The sequence below is a fragment of the Pyrgilauda ruficollis genome, unplaced genomic scaffold (genome assembly GCF_017590135.1).
Source record: "Pyrgilauda ruficollis isolate IOZ18807 unplaced genomic scaffold, ASM1759013v1 scaffold9, whole genome shotgun sequence".
In the NCBI taxonomy this organism is placed as follows: Eukaryota; Metazoa; Chordata; class Aves; order Passeriformes; family Passeridae; genus Pyrgilauda; species Pyrgilauda ruficollis.
Window position 1 is genome coordinate 11,634,012 of NW_024531043.1, and position 24,541 is coordinate 11,658,552.

A 24,541-nucleotide genomic window follows, 5' to 3' on the forward strand; every position below is an offset into this window, starting at 1 on the left:
TAAATAAACATGGTAATTGCTCTGCTTTTTTGGGACTAAGTTGGAGAAATAGTCTGGGTAATTTGCTGGAATGTTGTGCACATCTGTATATGTGAGACACTATGTTTGAACAGGAAGGTGCTCTGAATGCAGCAAGGCTATTCCTGCACCTTGTAAACAGCAGCTCAACCTTCCTGAGAAAATGGATATTTTATACCTTACAGCTTTCTTGTCATGATCAAGTTCATGATATGATCAGAAGATGTCATACATCAACTTTGGAAGGCTAGAATGTATGTTGGGAAGCTTTTTGTATCACCTGTTTTCTTGATATTTCAAAGAACATTAAAGTTAAAACATAATTTTACAGAACTTGCTGAAATAATGGCAGTTCTATAAAACAGAGAAATAAAGACAAAATAATTATTTTTATCCTGCTGCTGGAATTAGCTTCTGTGCTGTGTATCAGACAGCAATCATAGACAAGCAGTGAGAGAAGGATTCCTTGCAATATTTTATTCTCTTCTAGGTCGAAATTGTTAAGCAAATCTTTGTTGAGAACCTCAAGGATCCACCTCTGTACAAGAACCATCCTCCAGTGGCTGGAGCAATATCCTGGTCCCGATCCCTTTCCCATCGGATCCGACACACCATTACTCGATTCCAAGAAGAAGAGGAGTTGTTAGTCTCAAAACGTGGACAGGAAGTATGTTGGGTCTTTTGGTACTTGATGAAGGAAGAAACACTTGTTATACACTTCTAGAGATGTGAAAATGCTCTAATGTGAGGGGAAGTCCCAAACTGTGCACACAGCAAGCCATGTTAGATGTGAAAACTGGATTGAAACCTTCCCACTGTTTCCCAGAGAGACAGTGATGGAATCAATTACATAATTCAAGAGCCCAAATTCTCCAGTGTCTGCATTAATTACAGGGTATTGTTCTCTTATCTAATAAAAAACAGCAACCATATTGAAAGACCATATTAGGGTAGGTTAGTTAAACATTTCTTATGATCTTTAAAATGAGTTATACAGAGTTGTCCTTTCTAGGTGCAACAAATATATCTCCAACTGACCAAGAAAATGGAGGAGTATGAAGCTCAAAAATACCGTCAGTGGAGAGAGAGGGCTGAACACGTGCTTCCATTGCTACTGAAAGATACTCTACTGACTCTTGTCACTGATGGGGCTGCAACAAATATTAATCCAGAGACTTCTGAGCAGGTGAAATGTAGGAAGATTGTGTACCAGGCTTCTCTGAGGGGAAAAATGAAACCTACTTGATGGTCAGCGAGAATTTTCTGAGAGTAATATTTTAAACACAGATTTAGAAAAAGTTCTGAGCTGAGAATTGTTTGTGGCCCTTTATAAGGCATAGTTTCTGAATCACCCGGCAAATGATTGAATGTTGTTTCTCTGTGTGTTCTTCTGTGCTGTAGTTCCTGTTAAATTTTAGGTTTTGATACAACATTTTTGGGACATTGCTACAGTACTTGGGACTGAAGTTAGGTAGAGGCAGGTTTCCAGCAGAGATCTTGCGGAATCCTGTTCCTACTAAACTTCTGTCTGACTGAATTTCCACTGGGATTTCTCTTGTAACTGGTTGCAGCAGTGTGTAAACAGAGGTGTTCTGGTTTGTTTCGTGTGATTGACAACTGAAAAGGTAGTTCTGTGTAATTTCTGAACCAAGAATGCTGAGGCTACTATCAAATTTTAAAGGCATTTCCACAAGCTGTGAATGTCAGTCATTCTGACTTTTACATTCTGCCTTGTCAAATATCTTCAAAAGTTCATCTTTCCCTTGTAATGTAAATTTATTGCTCCTCTCTTTTCTGCTGCTTTCTTGTGTTGTAGAGCTCTGCAACAGACGAGCCTGTCACCATCAGGAAAAGTGTCCGCTTTGCTCTGAATTTTTCTCCTGAAATCCAAGAGATTATCACTGAAACCAAATACATGGAGCAGCTAGGGCTGCCAGTCCCAGAAATGGCAAGATACGTGGCATTACAGGAAGACAAATACCTTAGGTAAGGCTGTAAGAGAATATCTGCTCACATACAGGCTTATGGCTGCCTTTCATGGGATTTCACTCCAGGAACAGGCCCTGAGTCATCACATTTTGGAAACATGAGACCCCTTAGTGATTCTTTTTTTTAAGGATACAATTTCTAATGGCCATGTTGCACCGATAAGCTTTTCTCTGGCACTCTTTGCATCCTTTATTCTTAGGACTGTTATACAAATTAACACCTTGTCCAAACCTGAGAGGAAAATAATTTGCAAAATAATTGTTTCTGACTTTTAGATTTCAGCTCATTTAAACACACTGTTGCATTCTTCCTGTACAGCCTTGGATAAGTCAGTTGTGTCCAAATTATCACAGACATTTAGCACACAGATGTGCCAATAAGTTCCTAAATGGATTTTAAAGTTCACCTGTTCAGTTCACTAATGCACTGCAAACTGGGGCTGTCTCCATAACGTTCTGAGATGGGGCAGGAGAGGTTTGTCCAACTACTGTTGGAACCATATAAAACTTTTCTTTGTTTTTAGTGGGAAATAAATTACTTTTATAATCAATACATATTCACTGGTTAGTTCTGCAAATTTTGCATTATATGGAAGTCTGAATAGAGCAATGGGAGTTCTCTGCTCTTTGATGGAGTTTGTAGCTATTTTTCCAGAAAATCATAATTTTTGTGTTTTGGTTTTTTGTTTCTTACATTCCTTAGGTACACAAATAAATTGAAAATCATGCTGAGTCGCTATCACAAATTAATGGAGATGATGAATGAAGCAGAAACCAAACTTCTTGATCACTATGTCAAAGAACTCTGGAGAATATTGAAAGCAGGACACAAAAGACTCACGTGGAAGTCCGTAGGTAATGGAGATACTGCTTTAAAATGGCCTTAGATGTTTATTTTTAGTTCAAAAAATCTCCTCAGTTCTGCAGTCTATTTTTATAATGGCAGAACATATGATCCATCCTCTTGCCAGAGGGGCAGAATAGCAGGTTAGACAAACTCTGATCCAGGAGATATTTCTTGTGTTTTTATTATATTTAAAACAGTGGAGATGGTTAGAAACCCTTAGCTAAAAGCTGTAAGGGAGCAAGATGAAGGATTAGCTGAGAAAACATCTAATCTATGATTTTGCAGAACCTTGGGTCATTCTTAGAGATAAAACATGTCTGGTTGTGGCCATTTTGATGCATTGATGAAATACTTGTTAAAGAGATAACAAATGGTTCTGATTTATTTCAAGGTATTGGTGAATTTATTGTCCAATGTACACAAACCATTGGGAGATTAGAGTTACTTGTCCATCAGGTTCATCATATTTCTGAAGACATAAGCAGCAAACTTTGGTCCATAGAATCAACAAATCTCTTTAAGTTTCCACATTCAAAAAATGGTGACAAACGTCCTGGTAAGTCTCTGTATTTTCATTTCCAAGCTCTCTGATGTTCTATTTTCCTCTGTCTGCTACTTTGTGGTTTTAGTTCCTAAGATCAACCCTTGATATTGTTACCAAAACTGGTTATAGTAGTAATTCAGGGTGTAACACAGGATGGAACTGGTTTCCTCAGATGGAAATGGCAGCAAGCTGGTTGTCTGCCAGATCTCTCTGTCACTTGAGTGGGTGATGGATCAAATTTCTATCAACACTTCATAGTTGTAAAAAAGTTGCTATTAAATAATTGAATCCAATTAAAATCCATATTTAAGAGGGATGAAATATTAATAAATTAAGCATTAACAAGTTAAGATATTTTTATCATTATATAAGATCAGTTTCATGTTCACAAATAAAACTCAGGTAATTATTCCAGTGTATAAAACTGTTAGATCTTTTGCAGTTAATAATGCCAGTTTTTGTATCTCTTGCAGAAGCAAAAGAATTTTTTGACTATGTTAAGTGTGAGCAAGCAAAAGATGTGGAACAACTGGTTAGAAAGTATTCTGCAATTCCACAATTGCTAATAGAAGTGGAAAGACGAGTTGCCTATACAGACAGTGGCAAATCTCCAAAATTAGCTTCCTATTATGCATATTGGGAAAATAGGATTTATCAGGTGTTGATACAGTTAATTGTGAAGTAAGTGAATCGTTTCTAGGGGCATTTTCTTGGGGGCAGCACCTGATTATTTCTATCTTTGATGCTGGTTTTTTCCTTTCTCAGGAATTTACAGGCTTTTAATGCAACTGTTCTTGCAAATGTGCCACTGTTACAAATAGAAGCTGTTTTATCTGTTCCTGAGATAACCCTGCAACCTAATGCCAGTGAGATTGAAAAAATGACTATGCAATGTATCCAAGACTGTGTTGAGATCACTAAGGTGATTTTTGATAAAGATTTCTTTTTGTTTCCAGAGTTTGCTTGTGATTATAATGAACTTACTTTATGCTTGTGTAAGCATAAGTGTCAAAGGGGAGGTTCATATTGCTTTATCTTGAAATCAAAATATCCAGTATATTGTTCTAATTGTACAGACTGTCCTAATTTTACAAACTGATGATCAAGGAAAAAAAAATCCATACGAATTTCACTTAGGTAAAATTGTTGATGACTTTTTAGCAGTTTTGGCAGTGTAAGGACATGATTTGGTTCTATAAATCAGCATATATCAGAAGGAAGTACTTCTCATATTGCACTGCAGATGTTGCTTTCTGATGTATGAATAAGCTGGTGGAATAAGGAACATGAGTGGCCTCCTCTACATTACATTACATTAGAAGCAGCAGAAAAAAACAGTTCAGAAAATGTTGGAGAAAGGCATCTAGGACAGCAAATACCTAGATTAGCTATCTAACTTAACTGGCAATGATGTAACAATATTTTCCTGCATAAATAGTTTTACACTGAACTGCTTTCCTGAAAAGAAGCCAAATAATGTGACAGTGTTCCTGCCCTCTGCTGATGGACAAATGATTCCAGATGTCACCTTAAATGAATAAATTTCGTTTAAATGTGCTTTTTGTGCTCAGGTTTGCTGTTGTTCTCTACTGCTGCATTCAGACTGTTTGAGCCAATACCTTTTCCTCTCTGTCATGCTATAATCAGAAGAGATTTTAGAAGCAGATTGAGTAATGCATGGAAAAGTTTTGTTAGGATGAAATGAACTCTTCTCAAGTTGATGGGAAAGTGTGATCTTTTTTTGCTGTCAGAAAAACAATTGATTTGAGAAATTGATACCACTTCCTACTTTGTGTACTAAATAATGGTGAACTCCTTCACTGAAAGGGAAGAAAGCATTGGAACAGGCTGCCCAGGGAGGTGCTGGAGTCACCATTCCTGGAGGATGTGTAGATGTGGCACATGAGGGCATGTATGCTTTAGTGGGTGACTTAACAGTGCTGGACTGCTTGGACTCAGTGATCTTAGAGGGCTTTTCAACCCAGCTGATTCTATGAATGATTTAAATAACATGATTCAACAAGGTAACTGTTTTTTGACCCTGTCTTTAAACCTCTCCAGCACTTCATACGATGGATGCACGGTACGTGTATTGAGTGCCCTCCTCAGCACGTCAGGGTGGATGAAGTTGTCACTTTCAGCTTTTACAGTGATGTCTCCCAGAGCCCTCTGGTAATTGAACAGGCTGTTCTCATCACTCAGAATGTCCAAAACCTCCTGGCATCTCTCAGGAAGTGTTTGAACCAATGGAATAAGTATGACCTGCTGTGGAAAGCAGACAAAGGCGCAGTCCTGGACCGTTTAGCTGCAGAAAAGCCTCGCTATGTTGTCTTTGATGAGCACTTGCAGTTCTATATGAAGGTAGCTCAGGAAGTGACTCAATGTCCCTTGATTAAAGATGAACAATTTATCAGGCTTCAGCTGGCTCCTTTAGCCTCTGGAGTGCAGGAGAATGCTAAAAGCTGGATGATGTCACTTGGGAAGTTACTTAATAAATTAGCAAGGGAGGAACTCTTCAGCCTTCAAGATGAGATTCAGGTAGGTTTTCAGTTTGTTTTTTTTGTTATCTTTTTCACACAGACTAAGAAATGAATCTGGCGTATTATTTGTGTTTTGTGTTTGACTCATTATTGTAATTCTGACAATTGCTTTCTCAGTGTTGATTCTGGAAAGGGTCTTTACCTTTTACAGAAATTATCAGAGAATCTGAATAGACCCTCTGAAACCCTGGATGATCTCAGAGTTGTCCTGAGTGCATTTGGAGTGATCAGAGACATTGCTGTTGAGGTGGAGCTGAGATACTTGGACATTGGGGAGAGATACAGAACTCTTGCATTGTACAATATTCCAGTAAGTGCATGTCTCATCAAACCTTTCAGATCTGAGCTAAAGGCATGAATGCCTCACCCGTGAATGAAGAAATGTTTTCCTTTTAAGATGTGTTACAGAATTACAGTGTTGTTGAGGTTTGAAGGGATGTCTGGAGACTCTGTAGTCCCTACTCCTTTCTCAAATCACTATGCCCACTTTAAAATGGACATATGGCATGTGTTTAAATCTGATTAAGGTCACTTCAGTATTGGTTTTGTGTTTTGCAAATTTGTAATGTGAGCACATATTCCTCACTTTCTTGTGAAAGTGTGTGTCTATTTGTGTCTTGTGAGAGGTGCTACTTGTTTTGTTTTAGGTACCTGAAGAAGAGCAAGAGATGTCTGACAGTCTTAGGGAAGTGTGGGAGACTCTCCTTATGGAAGCAGCAGAAATCACTCGCAACCTAGATTGTAAAGGAGGTGTAAAAGAAGCATTCATAAAGGTAATACTTGTAATTAGTACAGAAAACAATTAGAAATGGAAACTATTTAATAGAACTGTTTAGATGATGTTCTTTTTAGGTGACAGAGCAACAAATTGCAGACTACAGCAAAGAGACAGAAGATTTTTTACAGAAACTCTTGACTGAGGGGCCTGGTGTTGTTGAGGATGACCTTGATAAAGGTAAATGAACTAATGTGTGTGAAGTGATGTTTTGAAAATATTAGTCTTTGGACAATTCAAATTTTATGTAAAACAAGAAAATTATGCTTTCATTATTAATATACAAACTCATCAGCTGGGAATGTGAACATTTTTAGTTCTGGAACATCCACAGACTATATGCAAATTCTGTCTTATTTCCCATGATGATCCCTGTGATGATTTATCTGGAAAAATCCCTCTCCTTTTTCAGGACTAGAACTCATGGCTATGTTTGAAAAAGAATTAGAGAAATTGGAAGAAAGGCAGCGGGAACTGGGCAGTGCTGAGAAACTTCTGGGCTTGCCAGGAACAGTGTACCCAAACTTAATAAAAGCCCAGCAAGATGCAAAAGCTATGAAGCAAGTCTATGACATTTATGCAGAACAAAAAGTGAGTGTCACATTGAGCCTGCAGGGACACACACCTGTCCATGCACAGACACACAGCAAAGATGGGGACAAAAGAAGGGGTGCATTGCCCCCTGGCTCCTGTCAACTCTGAAACCTTTGCATGAAATAATCTATGCCCTGTGAAATGAATTTAATATCGTTAGTCCAGCACTATCAGTGTCTCCATGGTGGACCAAACAAATCCTCTCATCAGATGGGAACAGACTTCTTCCAGCCTCTAATAATTGTTGAATGGCATTTTACTGCACATGGTTCCTGATCAGTTCAGTGAAGCTACTTTTGGATATAGGATGTGTGCAGGTGACAGTGGGTATCTCAGGCTTTAACTATTTGTTAAGAAGTTTTATTTTTCCAAAATTTAAATGCCCTGTAAATTATGGTCCTATTCTCCATATTACCTTTTTACTATTTTTTATGCAAGTGATTGTGTTTGGCTATGAATCTGTCTCAGACATTAACTTGTCTCTCCCTGTGTTTGTAAAATGTTAATACCATTACGTTTTGAGGGTCAAAACTAAAAGTAATTTGATTTTTTCCCCCTTCTTAATGTCCTTGTTTGCAGGCAGCTAAAGAGAAATGGTCTCAGACACTCTGGATAAACCTCAATGTCAAGGTTCTTCAGGATGGAACCGAAGGATTTCTGAAAGCTGTTCGGAAGCTGCCCAGACAAGTGCGTGGTATGGCAATATGTAAGCAACTGGATAAAAAACTGAAGGCTTTTCTAAACTCCATTCCTTTGCTGCTTGATTTAAAAAATGAAGCTTTAAGAGAAAGGTTTGTTTTGATTTATTTATATCCCTATATATAGAAGTATTTGATGTGTTTTGTTAGAATTTTCAGTTTCCATTACTGGGGGTCATGCCATGTCCTGGAGCTTGGAAATTGATTTCTGCCTAGTGAACTTGTGTAATAGCATGAAAGGTGCTGCAATGACTGGGATAATTTATTTATTCAGACTAGTAGTTCTTATTTAAACAGCAGAATACTAAACATAAGTTCATTATTATATGTTACAGTTGTTTTTGTTTTTTACTGTATTATGGTGTTAAACTGATATGTCAATTTAAAACAGGCATTGGGAAGACCTTATGGAGAAAACAGGAACAAGGTTTGAAATGAAAACAGAAACATTCACTTTGGAAAATATGTTTGCCATGGAACTTCACAAACACACCGTAGTTATCAGTGATATAGTTGGAACTGCTATTAAAGAACTTGGCATTGAGAAGGTAATGTATTGGATTATAGAATCATAGTAAAACTAGAAAGACAAAGATGACAACAATCAATTTTATTGAAGATTTTTAAATTGGCATGACTGCAAGTTTGTCCATCTTCAGGGAGCTGCCCTGAGGTACACGAGCTAGGATTTATAGCTCTGTTAATGAGCTCCTACTGGCACAGGATCCTTGCAGAAATGGGTTTGGCAGCAGCATATTGGATTCTATGATTACAGTAAGAAAGTTTGTCCTATGAAAATGGATCTGAAGAAGGATCAATTCTCTTGCTATCATTCTTTGAAATAGATTGCTTCTTTATAAACCAGAGTTAGAAAATCAGCAAAAATTTAGCTGGATTAGCTGTTTCATTTTTTTGCTAAGATTATAGACCTCCAGTTTTTGAAGACTGAAATATGCATCTTTTTCTGTTCACTTGCAGGGAATTAAGGAAATAATAGAAACGTGGGAAAATATGAAATTCCCTGTAGAAGTGTACACCAAAGGCACCGAGACACGAGGCTTTATTCTGGGATCTGTAGAGGAAATTTTAGAGACTCTTGATGACAACAATGTCAATCTTCAGAGTGTTTTGGGCAGTCGCTTTGTGGGTCCTTTTCTTTCAACTGCTCAAAAATGGGAAAAAACTCTGTCATTGATTAGTGAAGTAAGCGAGGTAGGAGGAAAATGCTGGACTAAATAATTAATGTTTATTATTTGTAATCCAAATTTTCCATTGTATTTCTGTTTCCTCTGATGGTCTGATGGTAACATTTGATTCATAGATCTGGGTATCAGTTCAGAGAAAATGGATGTACCTGGAGAGCATTTTTGTTTCTGGAGATATCAGATCACAGCTTCCAGAAGAAGTCAAGATATTTGACCGTGTAGACCAAATGTTTAAACAGGCAAGTAACTGACTTGTGATCAGCATATTTAGTACATTTTACTTCCAGTTCCATTGTTACTTATAGTCTTTTGTGACATGTATAATACTGAGAATGATGTGCTATAATTAATTGAATATGAGATTAGGGAACCCAGGAATTTTCTGGTTTACTTCACATCTGACATAACCAGAAGACTTCTCCTGATTTAGCTAAGATGGGCAGATGTGAGATCTTTGGCTGGCAGCATGGAGTAGGCAGAATCTCCTTTTCCTTCAATTGTTTACAACTTTTTACTTTTACCTTGATAAGAAGAAGCTTAGATGTGTTCCTGTTGTTTGAGGACCTCTGGTCATGCTAAAAAGGCTTTCCTGCTTCGTGCCACTGTTCCCATACTGGACACATATTCCTGGTATGAATATGGCTTACTTACTTTCCCATGTGCAAAATTGAGAGAGTACTGTGATTTTGAAATATGATGTTTGATCACTCCTTGAAGTACCGTTGTGTACAGGAGCAGAGTCAGGTATGTGCTTAAGCTGTATCCCCTGATTGGGGATACAGGCTTGTTTTGGCTTACACTTGCTTTTACAATTGTATCTCCATAAACACACTACCTTCATGTTTTCATACAGCACTGCAGCACCACAAAACCATTTCAAAACCTTTGATTCACTTCTATAAGGACCTGTACTGCTTGTGCTGTTTGCCTGCTTTGTCATTAATTAAATATAATTTATTATAACCTATTGCTGTTCAACATTTTCTAAACTCCCTTTTCTCCCTGTATAGATAATGGAAGAAACTGTAAAAGACCCGATAATAAAAAATTGCTGTGAAGTCCCAAATCGTCTGTCAGACCTCCACCATATAAACAATGTGCTGGAGAAATGCCAGAAGAGCTTGAACGATTATTTGGATTCCAAGAGAAATGCTTTCCCGAGATTTTTCTTTATATCTGATGATGAGTTGCTCAGTATCCTTGGCAGCAGCAGTGCACTTTGTGTACAGGAGCACATGATAAAGGTACAATGTCTGGCTTTCCACAGTGCCTTGTGCTTTTAGATGCTTTAAAAAGTTTAACAGACTGTACTGTATATGCTCATAAGGATGCATTAATATTTTTTGCATACAAGGAGAATCTTGGCAGCATCTTAGAGAAGCTTCTAAATAACCAGATCAAATCTGCACAGTCTCTGCTGCCTCTCACACTGATTGGTAGCAATTATGGAGAGGAACATTCAAGATACACCAGTGATCTTTCATTAAAGAACTTCCCTCATAGATTGTAGCTCCTCTTAGCTCTTATTTTCTAGGAAAAAAAAATCAATGTAATTTGGGCCTGATTATTTGTTATTCTGCAGTTCTGCTGCTGGGCTATACATCAGCATTTGTGTTTGTTTACTTAGGAGTCAGATCCATCTCTCTGGAGGAGAGCTGGGGCTGCATACACTTACATTTGGAGGCTTTGTTTCTAAAATGCCGGTGAATTTCTTTCTTGGTGCATTTCAGATGTTTGATAATGTAGCCTCGCTGAGGTTCAGGGATGGTGACAATGATGAGAAGATTGCCACAGCCATGATCTCAGCTGAGGGGGAGGTGATGGGGTTCCGGCAGGATGTCCCTGCTGTGGGCAGAGTGGAGAACTGGATGACAGTAGTGCTGGAGGAAATGAGACGGACCAACCGACGCCTCACCAAGGAAGCCATTTTTCGATATTGTGAAGACAGAAGCAGGTGAAACAATCAGTGCCAAGGATAACACAAATAACCTGATGTGTTAGTGATATAGAAAAGTTAAGGCATAATTTTACAATTCCTGCGCAATTTAGTCTGTATTTCTCTGTGTGGAGGGATACAAATACATTCACATGCACTATTTTAGCCAACCATGAAGAATGCATAATCTCATATCTATTTTCCTAAATCTTGAGTTTTATTTTTGGTGTTGTGTGTTCAGTAAGTTTTTCTCACAATGAATACCTCTTGGAAATTTTATATCTGGAACAAACAGCTTTTCTATCAGAATATTTCCTAGGCTTTTGAAATCCCCCAGCTTACTTTGATAGAATTCTGTATATCTCTGAAAAGTTTGGCTTGTGTTGTAGCTGTTGCAGGTACAGGAGAAACCTCTTTTTTGTTGTGGGTTTTTTTTTTTCCTTTCCTGATCAGCTACTTAAAATAAACATTAACTCAGCCTCCCTCACTGTATGTGTTTTCCATAGGGTTGATTGGATGTTGCTCTTCCAAGGCATGATGGTTCTTGCTGCTAATCAAGTGTGGTGGACTTGGGAGGTAGAGGATGTCTTTCGGAAAGTGAAAATGGGAGAAAAGCAGGCAATGAAATTTTATGCTAAAAAAATGCATAAGCAAATTGATGACCTGGTTACCCGCATTATGACGCCCTTGAGCAAAAATGACAGGAAAAAATACAACACTGTTCTCATCATCGACGTGCACGCCAGAGACATCATCGATATATTCGTCAGAGACAGGTAAGCACCACCTCACCTCCTGAGCAATCACCAGATCTGGGAGTTGTACTGCCCTCCTTTTGGCTCACGTGAGCTCTGTGTGCAGCATTCTGCAGGCTCAGGAGTTCGAGTGGGAGAGCCAGCTGCGGTTTTACTGGGAGCGCGAGCCGGACGAGCTGATGGTGCGGCAGTGCACCGGCGCCTTCTCCTACGGCTACGAGTACATGGGGCTCAACGGGCGGCTCGTCATCACCCCGCTCACCGACCGCATCTACCTCACCCTCACACAGGTGCACCCTCAAGGGCATTGTGCTAACAAGCCCCTGTTATACTTAGGCACATCCTGGTTTTATTGCCTCTGCCTGCTGCGTCCCAGTGTGAACGCTAAGGTGTTTGAAATCAGTTGTGACATCCTTCTCACCTCATTGCTGCAAAGACAATGTAGAAGGCGTTCACAAAGTTTAAAGTTTTTTGTACCCAATGATTCATTTGTGGTTTTGTTACCAACCTAGCATAAATCTAATTCAAGCTGTGCTTTGCTTTTTGGTTTGTCTTCAAAGGCTCTGTCGATGTTTTTGGGAGGAGCACCAGCAGGGCCAGCAGGTACAGGGAAGACAGAAACAACCAAGGATCTGGCCAAAGCACTGGGCTTGCTGTGCATAGTGACAAACTGTGGAGAAGGCATGGACTTCAAAGTAAGAGTTAAAGATCTGTGTTCTCTGATAAAATGCCAATTTCTGCTCTTTATCGGTGCCCAGGATCAGGACATACTCTGAACTTCTACATAAGTATCTCCCTTAGAGATACCACGCTGTTTGATGATTAAATTTAGTAAAAAGTGTCGATTTTGAATAAATTCCTGAAGGAATTTCAGGCCTTTCAAGCAGGGGAGCTATGACTGTATGGTATGTGTTTAAGTTTATGATAGGCAATCTGCACTTGGCAAGTAATTATTAGAGGTTTATCTGCCATTAAGTATTTTAGTGTGTTCCAAAGTTTTTTGATGCTGAATGTTTTATATAGTCACTGCTGAGAAGTTTTTCTTGTTGCTTCTTTTAGGCAATGGGTAAAATTTTCTCAGGCCTCGCCCAGTGTGGTGCATGGGGATGCTTTGATGAATTCAATCGCATCGACGCTTCCGTGCTTTCAGTCATTTCTTCCCAGATTCAGACAATCCGAAATGCTTTAATGAATGGGTGGAAAAGATTTCAGGTAAACCTTAAAAAAGAGGAGTAATTGTGAAGGCTAATCTTGGTTTTCAGAGCAAGATACAGGGTTAGACCCCATCATTAGATCAAAGGGCTGCTGCTTCTGTTTTTTATTTGTGCTGAACATTTCAAACTCCTGAGTATGTACTTTCGGTTTGAAAGATGTTAAATCCTTGCTGATTGCCTAATCCTTTGCTAGGTGGTTCCTTTGTGAAGTGAGATAAAAGTGATCTTAATAGGATAATAGCAAGTAAATGGGGTAATAGTCTAGTAGTAATGAGGAACAGCCGTAATTTAACTTGATGTGGATTGTGAGGCTTTATTTACTGAGGCTTTATTTACTGATGCTTATTGGAATTAAAACACATCAGACAGAAAATCTGAGGCTTGTAAAATATCTTAAAGAAAGTGCATTCATCCCATTGTTTGTATCACAATGACTTTCTAAAGCTAAATATTTTAGCACTTTGTCCTAAGTGGGTGCCCCAGTATTATTGGTTTTCTCTTTGAGTAAATAGTATTATTTTTTTTTAGTTCCTGATTCACATTGTTCTAATGTTTTCTTCTGCCTTTAGTTTGAAGGACAGGAGATTTCCCTTGATAGCCGTATTGGCATTTTCATTACAATGAATCCTGGTTATGCTGGCCGGACTGAGCTCCCTGAGTCTGTAAAAGCTCTCTTCAGGCCTGTGGTTGTTATTGTACCAGATCTTCAGCAGATCTGTGAAATAATGCTGTTTTCTGAAGGCTTCCTTACAGCAAAGGTAAGAACATTCTATTGTTACCCATACCCATGTACCCACTCATGTTTGCATGGCCAGTAGCAATGTCCACATTTGTGATCATTTAATTTAAATATCAAACAGGTCCTTGCCAAAAAGATGACAGTGCTGTACAAGTTGGCAAGGGAACAGCTTTCTAAACAGCATCACTATGATTTTGGACTGCGGGCCCTTAAGTCAGTGTTGGTAATGGCTGGAGAATTGAAAAGAGGATCAGCAGACCTCGATGAGGTAGATTTGCTGCTTAGTTACCTTGGGCATATAATCTTTTTTTCATTAGAAATGTAATGTGTTTCTCCATCTGATATAGTTTGTCTGGTTTGGAAATAGGAACATTGGTGTTATTTGTCTTATTATTTCCCTTTGTTCTTACTGAGTTTCTTTGTGCTTTCTGCCAATAGAACTCCAGTCAAAGTAGGGAAATCTATGGAAAATGAGATATTTTCCTGCTTGTTAAGTCCAGGATGTAAATAGCCAGATGAATATCTCTGGATTACTAGCAAAACTGGTTTTTGAGCAGTGAGTGCTCCAGCTCAGGGAAGCTGTGGTGTGGGCCACTGCAGCCATTTGGCATTTGATTAACATGGTAGAAAAAGGCAGTGTATTATTCTTAGTTATGCTTAATCCATATAAAATAACCTCTGTTGTTTCCACTAGGAACTGATGACAAAAAAACATTCTAAAAGCTGCACTGAAATAATTGAGCAATAGTTTCTAAAGATTTAAAGTCCTGAAGTACCTCATTTTAGCTGATAAGTATTTGGTAAAGATTGATTTTGCTATGTTTTGTCTAGGATGTTGTACTAATGAGAGCTCTGCGAGATATGAATCTTCCTAAGTTTGTGTTTGAAGATGTACCTCTCTTCCTTGGCCTAATCTCTGACCTGTTTCCTGGCCTGGATTGCCCTCGAGTCCGCTACCCTGACCTTAATGATGCTGTAGAACAAGTGCTGGAAGAACGGGGTTATATTGTTCTGCCAGTCCAGGTATAAAAAATGTTAATTGCTTGAGGTTTTGTAGCAAATGTGAGGTTGTAGGTGCATTGTTGCACCCTGGAGTGGATCCAGGAAAAGTTATCTGATATAGACCTAAACTTATCCACAGAGTTATGACAGTAATCTACTGAATCCATGTTTATTTTTCAGGTGGATAAAGTAGTTCAGATGTATGAGACAATGTTAACTCGTCACACTACAATGGTGGTTGGACCTACTGGAGGCGGCAAGACAGTTGTTATTAAAACCTTGTGCCAGGCCCAAAACAAGTGAGTGTAGAATGTGAACCAGGCTGTAAAATAGCACAGTCTGTATTACTCAGCCCTGGCCAGCCATGACAGAATCAAGAGCTGCCCAGAGTATTTGCTTGGGTTAACATGAGATGATAGTGTGACATTTTACTATTGCTGTTTTCGCTGTATCTTTAGGCTGGGATTATTGACAAAGCTTTACACACTGAACCCTAAAGCTATGAGTGTGATTGAGCTGTATGGGATCCTTGACCCTGTCTCACGAGACTGGACAGATGGAGTCCTGTCAAACATTTTTCGGGATATCAACAGACCCACTGACAAGAAAGAGCGAAGGTAGGCAGCTAGGAATCACAGTGGTGGTTTTGAGATCCTGGGGTTTACAGCAATTAAAAAAAAATGATATGGCACTATTTAAAAAAACAAATGCTAAATGAATAGAAAATGTCCAAAAGTCTTTCTGTCTCCTGTGAATTTCTAGTCTCAGTGAAACTATGCATTTATAAAAAGTGAATGGTAGACTTCAAAATACCTGGACTGACAATGACACCATTGTTGACACTTCTGAATTCTGAAATATGTTAGGAAAATCAGACATCAGTCAGTGCCCCATGGCTCTTGTACACAGGTACATTCTCTTTGATGGAGATGTGGATGCTCTGTGGGTTGAAAACATGAATTCTGTCATGGATGACAACAAGTTACTGACCCTGGCAAACGGGGAGAGGATTAGGCTTCAGGCACACTGTGCTCTGCTGTTTGAGGTAAGAAATGATTGTACCATTTAATACACAGGAAGGGTTAGATACAGATGGGGCTTCAAGGCCTGAAAAGCAGTTACTGATTACCTTTATCTTGTATGATTCCTTTATAGGTTGGGGACTTACAGTATGCATCTCCTGCCACAGTATCCCGCTGTGGAATGGTTTTTGTAGATCCTAAAAATCTGAGATATGAGCCCTACTGGCAGAAGTGGGTCAAAAGAAGAGAAAATGAGGTGGGAATTTCTGCATTTGTTCAGAGTATTTGTATTGAACTGTGTAGACAGTCTTTGGTAGAATTGATTCCTTCAAGAACAATCATATCTGGTCAGCCAGGTATTGATGGGAAGCTCTGCTGTCAAAATTTTTCTTTCCAGCTGAATTATTGTCTTTTTTGTGTTCCTTAGGAAGAGAAAGTGGAATTAGATCGTCTCTTTCAAAAGTACGTGCCTTACCTTATTGATATGATTATAGAGGGAATTGTGGATGGCAAACAGGAGCGAAAGCTGAAGACAATTATTCCTCAAACAGATTTAAATATGGTAAGAAACAGAGAGTAAAGATTGAACATGTTTAACTAAGAAGAAAACAGAATGATGGAGAAAGTAAAATCTTCCCAAAGAAAGAACAGGAGAGTCTCTGCTGAAATGCCAGTTTCCTACTGATGAGCACACAGAGACACCAAACCAATCACCACCTAACAGTGCTCTTCTACTGAACTTAACACATACAGTAGATCCACCTGTGTGAGCAAAAGACCAGCTATCAGCTGAAAACTGTTAAGAGTTTTCATGCATCTAAAGGGCAATTTTCTTTACAGATTTGTCCTTTTTCCAACAGACCGTGCAGTTGACTGTGATGCTGGATGCCCTGCTTGAACAGCCTGAAAATCCTGATGTTCTGGAGTGTATTTTCTTGGAAGCTTTGTATTGCTCCTTAGGTGCTTCTCTTCTTGATGCTGGGAGAATTAAATTCGATGAAAACGTTAAACGTATTTCCTGCATGACTATTGTTCAGGGTGAGGACGTGCTGGCTAAGCCAGGGGAGCTGCCAGGTAGGATCTTGTCATAATTTAATCTGAATGCCATTCGCTGTAATACAAAAGTGTTAGTTTTCATGAATGTGCTAGAGTAGAGGAATTTTGGTTTATTACTTAGTGGGTTAAATGACTTGTAAATAGAACAAAGTGTTGCCCAACTTGGTCTATGATCTTACCCTTCATTTTCATCTCAATCAGATTGTTTTCTTAGGAAATATTTCGGTGTCCTAAAAACCTTGCAGTTGCTTAATGGTTTGCAGGTCAGCTGTCAACTTTGTATGACTTCCATTTTGATGTATCTCAAAAAAAGTGGGTACCTTGGATGCAACTTGTTCCTGAATATATTCATGATCCTGAAAGGAAATTTCTTGACATTCTAGGTGAGTATAAGATAAAATACAGCGATGATGTGCTTTTAATTCATAATGTGCCACCACTGAGTGCATGGCAACTTAAAATGACACATCTTTATTCTGTGCTGAAGGTCATCTGCTCAGGTTCAGTTTCTTGTGATGGCACAAATCAGTTTCTTTAGTTCTTTCATAGTCATTTAGCAGTCATAAAGTTGGTGTTTACAGCATTGTGTAGTAAAAAAGTGAGGAAAGGATGAAAGCACTTTTCAGTCAATAAAGCTTATTTAGAAGCTAATAATGCCTTTTAAAAGCTGGAATAGCAGAAGATTCACAGTTTGCTCTACCAGAAATTCTAGGAAAACATCAGCTTGTGGTTCAGGTATTCAGTAGATAAAAATTACATTCTTAGGGCTGCTATTGGTTGTTACTTGAAGCATTGCCTAATGGTGCTTTTCATAGTCAAAGACAAATTCGGGCACATTAATATACAGTGATACTGCAGCAAGCACAGGTTAACTTCTTGACATGAGAGATAAATTTATGATCTCTGAAGTTGCTCCAAATGCCGGCAATTCATGTAGAAAAAAATTCATATCTGTAGAGTTCTGGGAAAATGCTTATGATCCAAATAAATCCTGATTATATCCTTGAAATGGGGATTAAATGGAGCTTAACCAAACCATGGCCCTCCTGTATGAAAGATAACTTCTTTTTTAGTCTATATATATGGAAGAAAAGATCCCAATGACAAAGACTGAAAAGAGATGGTTAAGCAATTAAAATTTTCTTTCAGCATTGTTAGTGAATTGATAATTCAGATTATATCTTTGTGCAACTGCATGTTAATACCTTGAGAGTGTGTTCCAGCACTATTCTATAAATATAAATCCCCCAGCTGTAGTGCATTTTAATTTAGCCAGGGATTGTGTTCCTGCTCTTTTTCAGTGCCCACAGTGGATACCACACGCACTGCTTGGTTACTGGGACAGATGGTAAAAGTGAAACGCCCGGTTGTTCTTGTAGGTGAATCGGGTACATCTAAGACAGCAACTACACAGAACTTCCTGAGCAATCTGGACAAAGACCTTAATGTACGTGTGAGGCATTTTGCCCTGTTTCTAAAGCTGCATTTTCATTCTTTGCCCTTGTGTAAAATTTGCATTGTGAAGCCTGAGTCTGTGGGTTGCAATATTGACTAGGGTAATGTGACTGCACCCTCCAGACCCAAAGTGTGTGACTGATTTGAAAATCCTTCCAGATCAAAGATGTTTTGTCCTCTTTTACCTTGTACAGACTCAATTATAGAAAGTAAAAATATATTGTCAAAGTGCTATGGGCAGGCTTACTTTTCTTTGTCACATGTAATTCAAGTGAGTAGTGGACCTGAGCAACATTTCCTGTATGTCTGACAGCTAATATAAAAAATATTTTTGAATACTCTAATTGAAAAAAAACCCAGCAAAACAGGTTAGAATCCATTCTTATCATCTCCTGTTTGCAGCTGGTGCTGGTAATTAACTTCTCTTCTCGTACAACATCCATGGACATTCAGAGAAACCTGGAGACAAACGTAGAAAAACGAACTAAGGACAGTTTTGGCCCTCCCATGGGAAAACGTCTCCTTGTGTTCATGGATGATATGAATATGCCAAGGGTAAGCTGTCATTATTTTTGCCAGGTAGTATAGAAACATTTAGGGTGGTACTGATATGGTCCTTCCAATCACAAGTCCAGTGTGCATTTAATAATGTCTCAGAGAAGGGGCACTTTTCCCAGAGGAGACACTGGGATGAGTGTTCACAAACAGTGCCAGAGCTTTACAAATTGTCCCTTAGTCCCTGTAATGTTCTCCTGAGAATGGTACCCAATATTCCCACACTGAAAGCAGTAATTGATGAGGTGATGTACTGTGCTTTGATGTGTCCTGACTCCTGTGTATCCTGCAGGTTGATGAGTATGGCACACAACAACCCATTGCCCTGCTGAAGCTGCTGCTAGAGAAAGGTTTCATGTACGATCGTGGTAAAGAGATGAACATTAAATTTCTTCGGGACCTGGGTTTTGTTGCTGCCATGGGCAAAGCTGGAGGAGGTCGGAATGAAGTTGACCCTCGATTCACCTCACTCTTCAGTGTTTTTAACATCCCTTTTCCTTCTGAGCAATCACTGAATTTGATCTACTTCTCCATCCTGAAAGGCCACACTGCGGTAATTTCACTGTTTTTAAAGGATTACTCAACAGGTGTATCATTTTTAAATAGGCATTTATTTCTACGTTGTTGCAAGACCTGAAATCTTTGTTACCTTTTTTTTTTTTCCGTACCTAGAATCTCACACAAACCTTTTCTTTCCTCTTCTCTTTCTCAGTGGATTTTACATTGTTTAGATGAGTTCTTTTGTAATATGTAAACATTCAAGCTAGCATATAATTTATAAACCTGGGGCTTTTCTTTTGTTGAAATTTGTGAATGACTTGGTTACAGTTCCTTTAGGCAAATACACAAAGATCTGAAAATTCTTTCCGGAATGAATGTGAAAAATGTAATATAATGCAACAGACTGCATTACTGGCAAGGTACCTGTAACATTAGATAAGAAAAGAGCAGTTTAATTATTCTGCTATAGAAATCTTGTAGGAATTCCAGTCACTGAGTTTGATGTTATCTTGAACACTCAGAAGGTTCCAGAGTGAAGATGGAGCCTGCCCTAAACATTTAATTGCAGAATATTCATACTACAGAGAATTGTTGACCCAAACAGGATTAAGAGCTGGAAAGCAGATTATGTTTAACAGCATTGAATTCTGTCTGGGCAGTCTCATGAAAACACCTTTTCTTTCTCATGTTTGCAGAACTTTAATGAGTCCATATCAGCCATCTCTGACAAGATCACTCAGTGTACTTTGGAACTTTATAAAAGGATTGTTACTGACCTGCCGCCTACTCCTTCCAAATTCCACTACATTTTTAACCTGCGAGATCTTTCCAGGGTCTATAATGGACTTGTTCTTACAGATGCAGAAAGGTAAGAGTAGAAAAATTGTCATTAGTTGTCCCACACCTATTTTTTTTGGTGAATCTGAATGAAATTGAGGTCATTTGGTACAGGAAATCAGTCACATTTGGCCACTTTTCATTAAAACACAATGAGAAATAGAACATCCTAAATTGTGACCTTAATCTCTATGCCAAACACTGAAGCATTAGTCTCTCTTAAATAAGATACCAGAGGTAAAAATGCAAAAGAACCAAATCATAAAGAGTGAAAGGGTCAATCCAGAATTTGGTCCTTGTTATTAACCATATGGCCTTAGGAATCATGTCAGCTCATTTGGTGCAGTCTGATATTTTGATGTTATTTCAGGTTTCACACAGTGACCCAGATGGTGAGAGTTTGGAGAAATGAGTGCCTGAGGGTTTTCCATGACAGGCTGATTAATGAAGCAGACAAAGAATTGGTGAGTAATTTCTTTCAGTTTTTTAGTAGTCACTGACTATTATTATGGCAATTAATTTGCAACAGCAACACTACCAAGCGTTGGACTCAGGTCTTGCTGTCTGACTGCAGATTGGTGTAAGCAATATGTTGCTCATTAATTTAAAACATGGCCCATGGAAGACTTTTTCCTAAAACAATGTGGGCAGACTAAGAAAGCAGATCTCCTGAAGGAATGGAAAGTATCACTTGGTTTGCCTGTCCAGGAAAATTGATTGGCAGAAGTACAGCTGACAGAGTGTGAAAGAAGCATAAGAGAAAACTCAGGAAATCACTTCAAGTCAGTATTTTCCTTCAGGAAGGGTTGTAGCAGAATGTGGCTGTACAATCAAGTAGTAAAAAGGACAAAAGCCAAATTCTTACACAGTGAATTTAGTTTTGGCTGTTATGTAAATTGGAAAGTGCTTCAAATTATATCTTTAAACACAAAAGAGAACAATGCAAATTTTAAACCTTGAGATTTAGGAGAGAAATTGATATAAAGTCTACTCATCTATAAGCAACCTGCTTTGCTTTGGAAACTGCTTAGATGAAAAGATGTAGACCAAGAGGCTTCAGATTTTTCTAGTTAAAACTTTCTCCTCTAACATACAAAGATACATCTCCAGCTCAATTTTCACAATGCAGAATATTAATGCAGACTTTGAAACTTTGTGAGAGATCTTTCTGGTGAGACATCTATGAATGCTGAAAAGGGAAGTTCATTAATATACTGTTTACACCAATATATGAGAAGGTATTTTATTGAACAGGCTTCTTCCTTTTTGTTTTGATGTTCCACAGTTAACTGGCTTGAACCATTCTTGAACTGCCTATTAGATCATTTTAGCTCATACATAGGACACACAAGGGGGCTGTAATCTTTGGATCTTCTAGTGACATAAGTATCACCTTGAAATAAATCAGTGTTTGGGCAAGAATCTGTATTATCACCTTTCTAAGTATTACTGGATTCACAATCAAATGCTTTGTTGTGTTGCCTGACTCATTTCATGTCCATGAAGGTACAAGGCCATATAAAAACCCTGGTTGAAGAGCATTTCGCCGATCACTTGGAGCACGTCATGAGGGATCCGATTCTTTTTGGAGATTTCAGAACAGCACTGAATGAGGCAGAACCTCGTATTTATGAAGATATCCAAGATTATGAATTAGCAAAAGCTCTCTTTAAGGTAAAGTGCATCAGCTGGGAACTGTGACTGAGGAATGGGCGGGAGCCTGCCTCAAACTGCAGGAAATCTGTTCTCTTCTGTGTGCACACAGAACTTTATGTGCTTCAATGCCCGTTTGGGATTTGCAGTGATGAAAACTGAGGATCAGCTACAGAGTCAGCAGTGTTTTCCAATAGTTCATTTTCCCTGAGGAATGGGAAAGGAATAATGCTGCTGAACGGGCTATTTTCTTAATGTTATTAATTGTTTCATTGGTCTCCTAGTAACATTCTGTTCATCTTTCTCTGAAGGAAATTTTGGATGACTACAACGAGTACCATATTAAAATGAATCTGGTTCTTTTTGATGATGCTCTGGAGCATTTAATCCGTATCCATCGCATCATCCGGATGGACCGCGGGCACGCCCTGCTCATCGGAGTGGGAGGCTCAGGAAAGCAGTCCCTGACCAAACTGGCTGCTCACACAGCTGGATGTGAGGTTAGTGACCCTGTGTCTTTGTCAAGGAAAGTAAAACTGTGGTTGGAATTAAACTGGGGGTGGGAGTGAGTCAGTCAGTCAAGACAACAAGATCACGCTGGCAGCTCTTCCCTGTGGAGAGAAACCCCAGGTGAGGAGATTGCCAGGAAGTCCAAGATGGTGACTGTGTGTGATCTGTCAGTGCCTGAATTTGGGTTTTGGCACTGGGGAAGGAAAACAAGGATGGGTTTGGTGACGAACAACTAATTGTCCCTAACTACTGCTGTTGATGCTTGAATGTGTTACAGCAGCACTCCAGTGCTGCTTGAGGAGCCTTGTTGTGATTGATACTATTTCAGAGAGGAAATGTTCCTCTCAGAGGCACTTTACTTAAAAAGGCTTGGAAGGAAAGAACAAAAAAGGAGGATGAACACAAAGCAAGTTTGATATTGCAAGCCTGCAGGGTTGTACAAATGCACGATTTTATTGATACTTAAACATTTACTGATGACTGGGGCCAAACCAACCCCTTGATTCAGTCTAAGTGAAATTCAGAGTTACCATCATGTCTTGGTTCCATCTGTGTCTTCTCGGTGTATGTTTTCATCCTTAGGTATTTGAGATCATCTTGAGTCGAGGATACGGAGAAAATAATTTCCGAGAAGATTTGAAAAGTTTGTACGAGAAGCTGGGTATTTATGACAAGTCAGTGGTCTTCTTGTTTACAGATGGCCACGTGGCAGAAGAGAGTTTCCTGGAACTCATCAACAACATGTTGACTTCAGGTGCCACTGGCAGCCTCTCTGCTTGTGACTCATAATCTCAGCTGTACCCTTGATACAGCTAATACTGGTTCACCCTGTGTCCTCTGCTGCTTTAGTTAGTTACACTTTTCAGTACTACCTGAAATGATCTCGGCCTTAATAACGGCTTTCTGGAATCTTCTTACAGTCATTTTTGTCTCTGGAGAGGTTATTTGGTTCATTCATGCTGGTGATGATGCTGCAGGAGTCCCTGATTTCTTCCAAGACTGAGGGAAACTTCAGCTGCATTTGGCCACAAACCCACCTGTTATCCAATTGGCTTTTGAACAGCATTCACCTGAACTGCAGCAACTGTTCATGTGTATATTCATGTATATATGTCCTGAAATGTAGTTTGGTATCTTCTAGCAAATGAAGCAGCTGGAAATGAGTAGCAGCTGGCACTGTGTGACCACCCTCTCTATAGAAGTTCCTCCACAGTCTGATATGAGAACAGATGAGTTAATTGTATCCCTTTTCTTGTTCTAGTTTTCCTTGTCCCTGGTCTGTCATTAGGTTACTTATGCAGGATCTGCCACAAGATTGAGAGAACAGAAATGTAAGCTGATGGTTCACAGACACTAATGAAGATTTTCTTTGCAAAGTCCTGTGACATTTTGTATATGTTGCTGAAGCCCAAAGAAAAATGAATTAATTATTCCTCTAAATCCCACGTATGACCTATTTTCCATGAGGACTATGGGGAGGAGGAGAAGCATAGAGAGATGAATTGGTTCCTTCAAAACTACTCAGAATCATTTTTGCAGAACTAGGATTAAAATTGGTTTCTCATCTGCCCTATCCCCAGCCATATGGTTTCCTCTTACTGGTGGTTCTCACTAGCATTCTTCTGTCCTTATGCTACAGGAATGGTGCCAGCCCTTTATGCAGATGATGAAAAAGACTCCATACTAACTCAGATTGGAGAAGAAGCTGCTAAAGCTGGCATGGGCCCAGCTAAAGAGAGTATCTGGCAGTATTTTGTAAGCAAATGTGCAAGCAACCTTCACATTGTCCTGGGAATGTCCCCAGTTGGGGAGGACCTGAGAACGTGGTGCAGGAATTTCCCAGGTATCAGTTTTACACACTGCTTAGTCCCTTCCCTGTGAAAAACAGATTTACAGGCAAAAGAAAAATCTCCAGTGAGCACTTAGTCTGGCAGCTAAAACTAAGCAGAGTAGGTTTCATGATTAAGGGTTTGCATTGCATGGTTTTTTTCCAGTTAATTACCACATATCAGTGAACAATATTGATTAGCATTTATCACATCGGTTCATTTTCCAGCTGAAGAGCTAGAAATCAATTGGTCATCCTCACTGAACTGG

The 24,541-nt window shown here is 39.0% G+C and overlaps 1 protein-coding gene across 1 annotated transcript in view; it reads left to right on the forward strand.

Annotated features, from left to right (window-relative positions):
- The window catches only part of DNAH10 (dynein axonemal heavy chain 10), a 48,757-nt gene that overhangs the window by 5,988 nt on the left and 18,228 nt on the right, over positions 1–24,541 (forward strand). The window contains exons 9-48 of the mRNA XM_041488265.1: positions 509–685; positions 1,031–1,156; positions 1,835–2,004; positions 2,710–2,861; positions 3,245–3,409; positions 3,871–4,078; positions 4,163–4,319; positions 5,459–5,935; positions 6,089–6,247; positions 6,790–6,892; positions 7,125–7,303; positions 7,886–8,097; positions 8,396–8,552; positions 8,983–9,216; positions 9,326–9,448; positions 10,220–10,453; positions 10,940–11,163; positions 11,652–11,921; positions 12,007–12,190; positions 12,461–12,595; positions 12,960–13,112; positions 13,684–13,872; positions 13,975–14,121; positions 14,685–14,876; positions 15,036–15,154; positions 15,314–15,472; positions 15,765–15,900; positions 16,011–16,133; positions 16,305–16,439; positions 16,738–16,951; positions 17,197–17,316; positions 18,235–18,380; positions 18,791–18,943; positions 19,236–19,496; positions 20,140–20,312; positions 20,652–20,745; positions 21,788–21,955; positions 22,246–22,434; positions 23,027–23,198; positions 24,084–24,287. Of these exons, the coding sequence (XP_041344199.1) occupies positions 509–685; positions 1,031–1,156; positions 1,835–2,004; positions 2,710–2,861; positions 3,245–3,409; positions 3,871–4,078; positions 4,163–4,319; positions 5,459–5,935; positions 6,089–6,247; positions 6,790–6,892; positions 7,125–7,303; positions 7,886–8,097; positions 8,396–8,552; positions 8,983–9,216; positions 9,326–9,448; positions 10,220–10,453; positions 10,940–11,163; positions 11,652–11,921; positions 12,007–12,190; positions 12,461–12,595; positions 12,960–13,112; positions 13,684–13,872; positions 13,975–14,121; positions 14,685–14,876; positions 15,036–15,154; positions 15,314–15,472; positions 15,765–15,900; positions 16,011–16,133; positions 16,305–16,439; positions 16,738–16,951; positions 17,197–17,316; positions 18,235–18,380; positions 18,791–18,943; positions 19,236–19,496; positions 20,140–20,312; positions 20,652–20,745; positions 21,788–21,955; positions 22,246–22,434; positions 23,027–23,198; positions 24,084–24,287 (7,093 nt within the window). The remainder of the gene's footprint in view (positions 1–508; positions 686–1,030; positions 1,157–1,834; positions 2,005–2,709; positions 2,862–3,244; positions 3,410–3,870; positions 4,079–4,162; positions 4,320–5,458; positions 5,936–6,088; positions 6,248–6,789; positions 6,893–7,124; positions 7,304–7,885; positions 8,098–8,395; positions 8,553–8,982; positions 9,217–9,325; positions 9,449–10,219; positions 10,454–10,939; positions 11,164–11,651; positions 11,922–12,006; positions 12,191–12,460; positions 12,596–12,959; positions 13,113–13,683; positions 13,873–13,974; positions 14,122–14,684; positions 14,877–15,035; positions 15,155–15,313; positions 15,473–15,764; positions 15,901–16,010; positions 16,134–16,304; positions 16,440–16,737; positions 16,952–17,196; positions 17,317–18,234; positions 18,381–18,790; positions 18,944–19,235; positions 19,497–20,139; positions 20,313–20,651; positions 20,746–21,787; positions 21,956–22,245; positions 22,435–23,026; positions 23,199–24,083; positions 24,288–24,541) is intronic.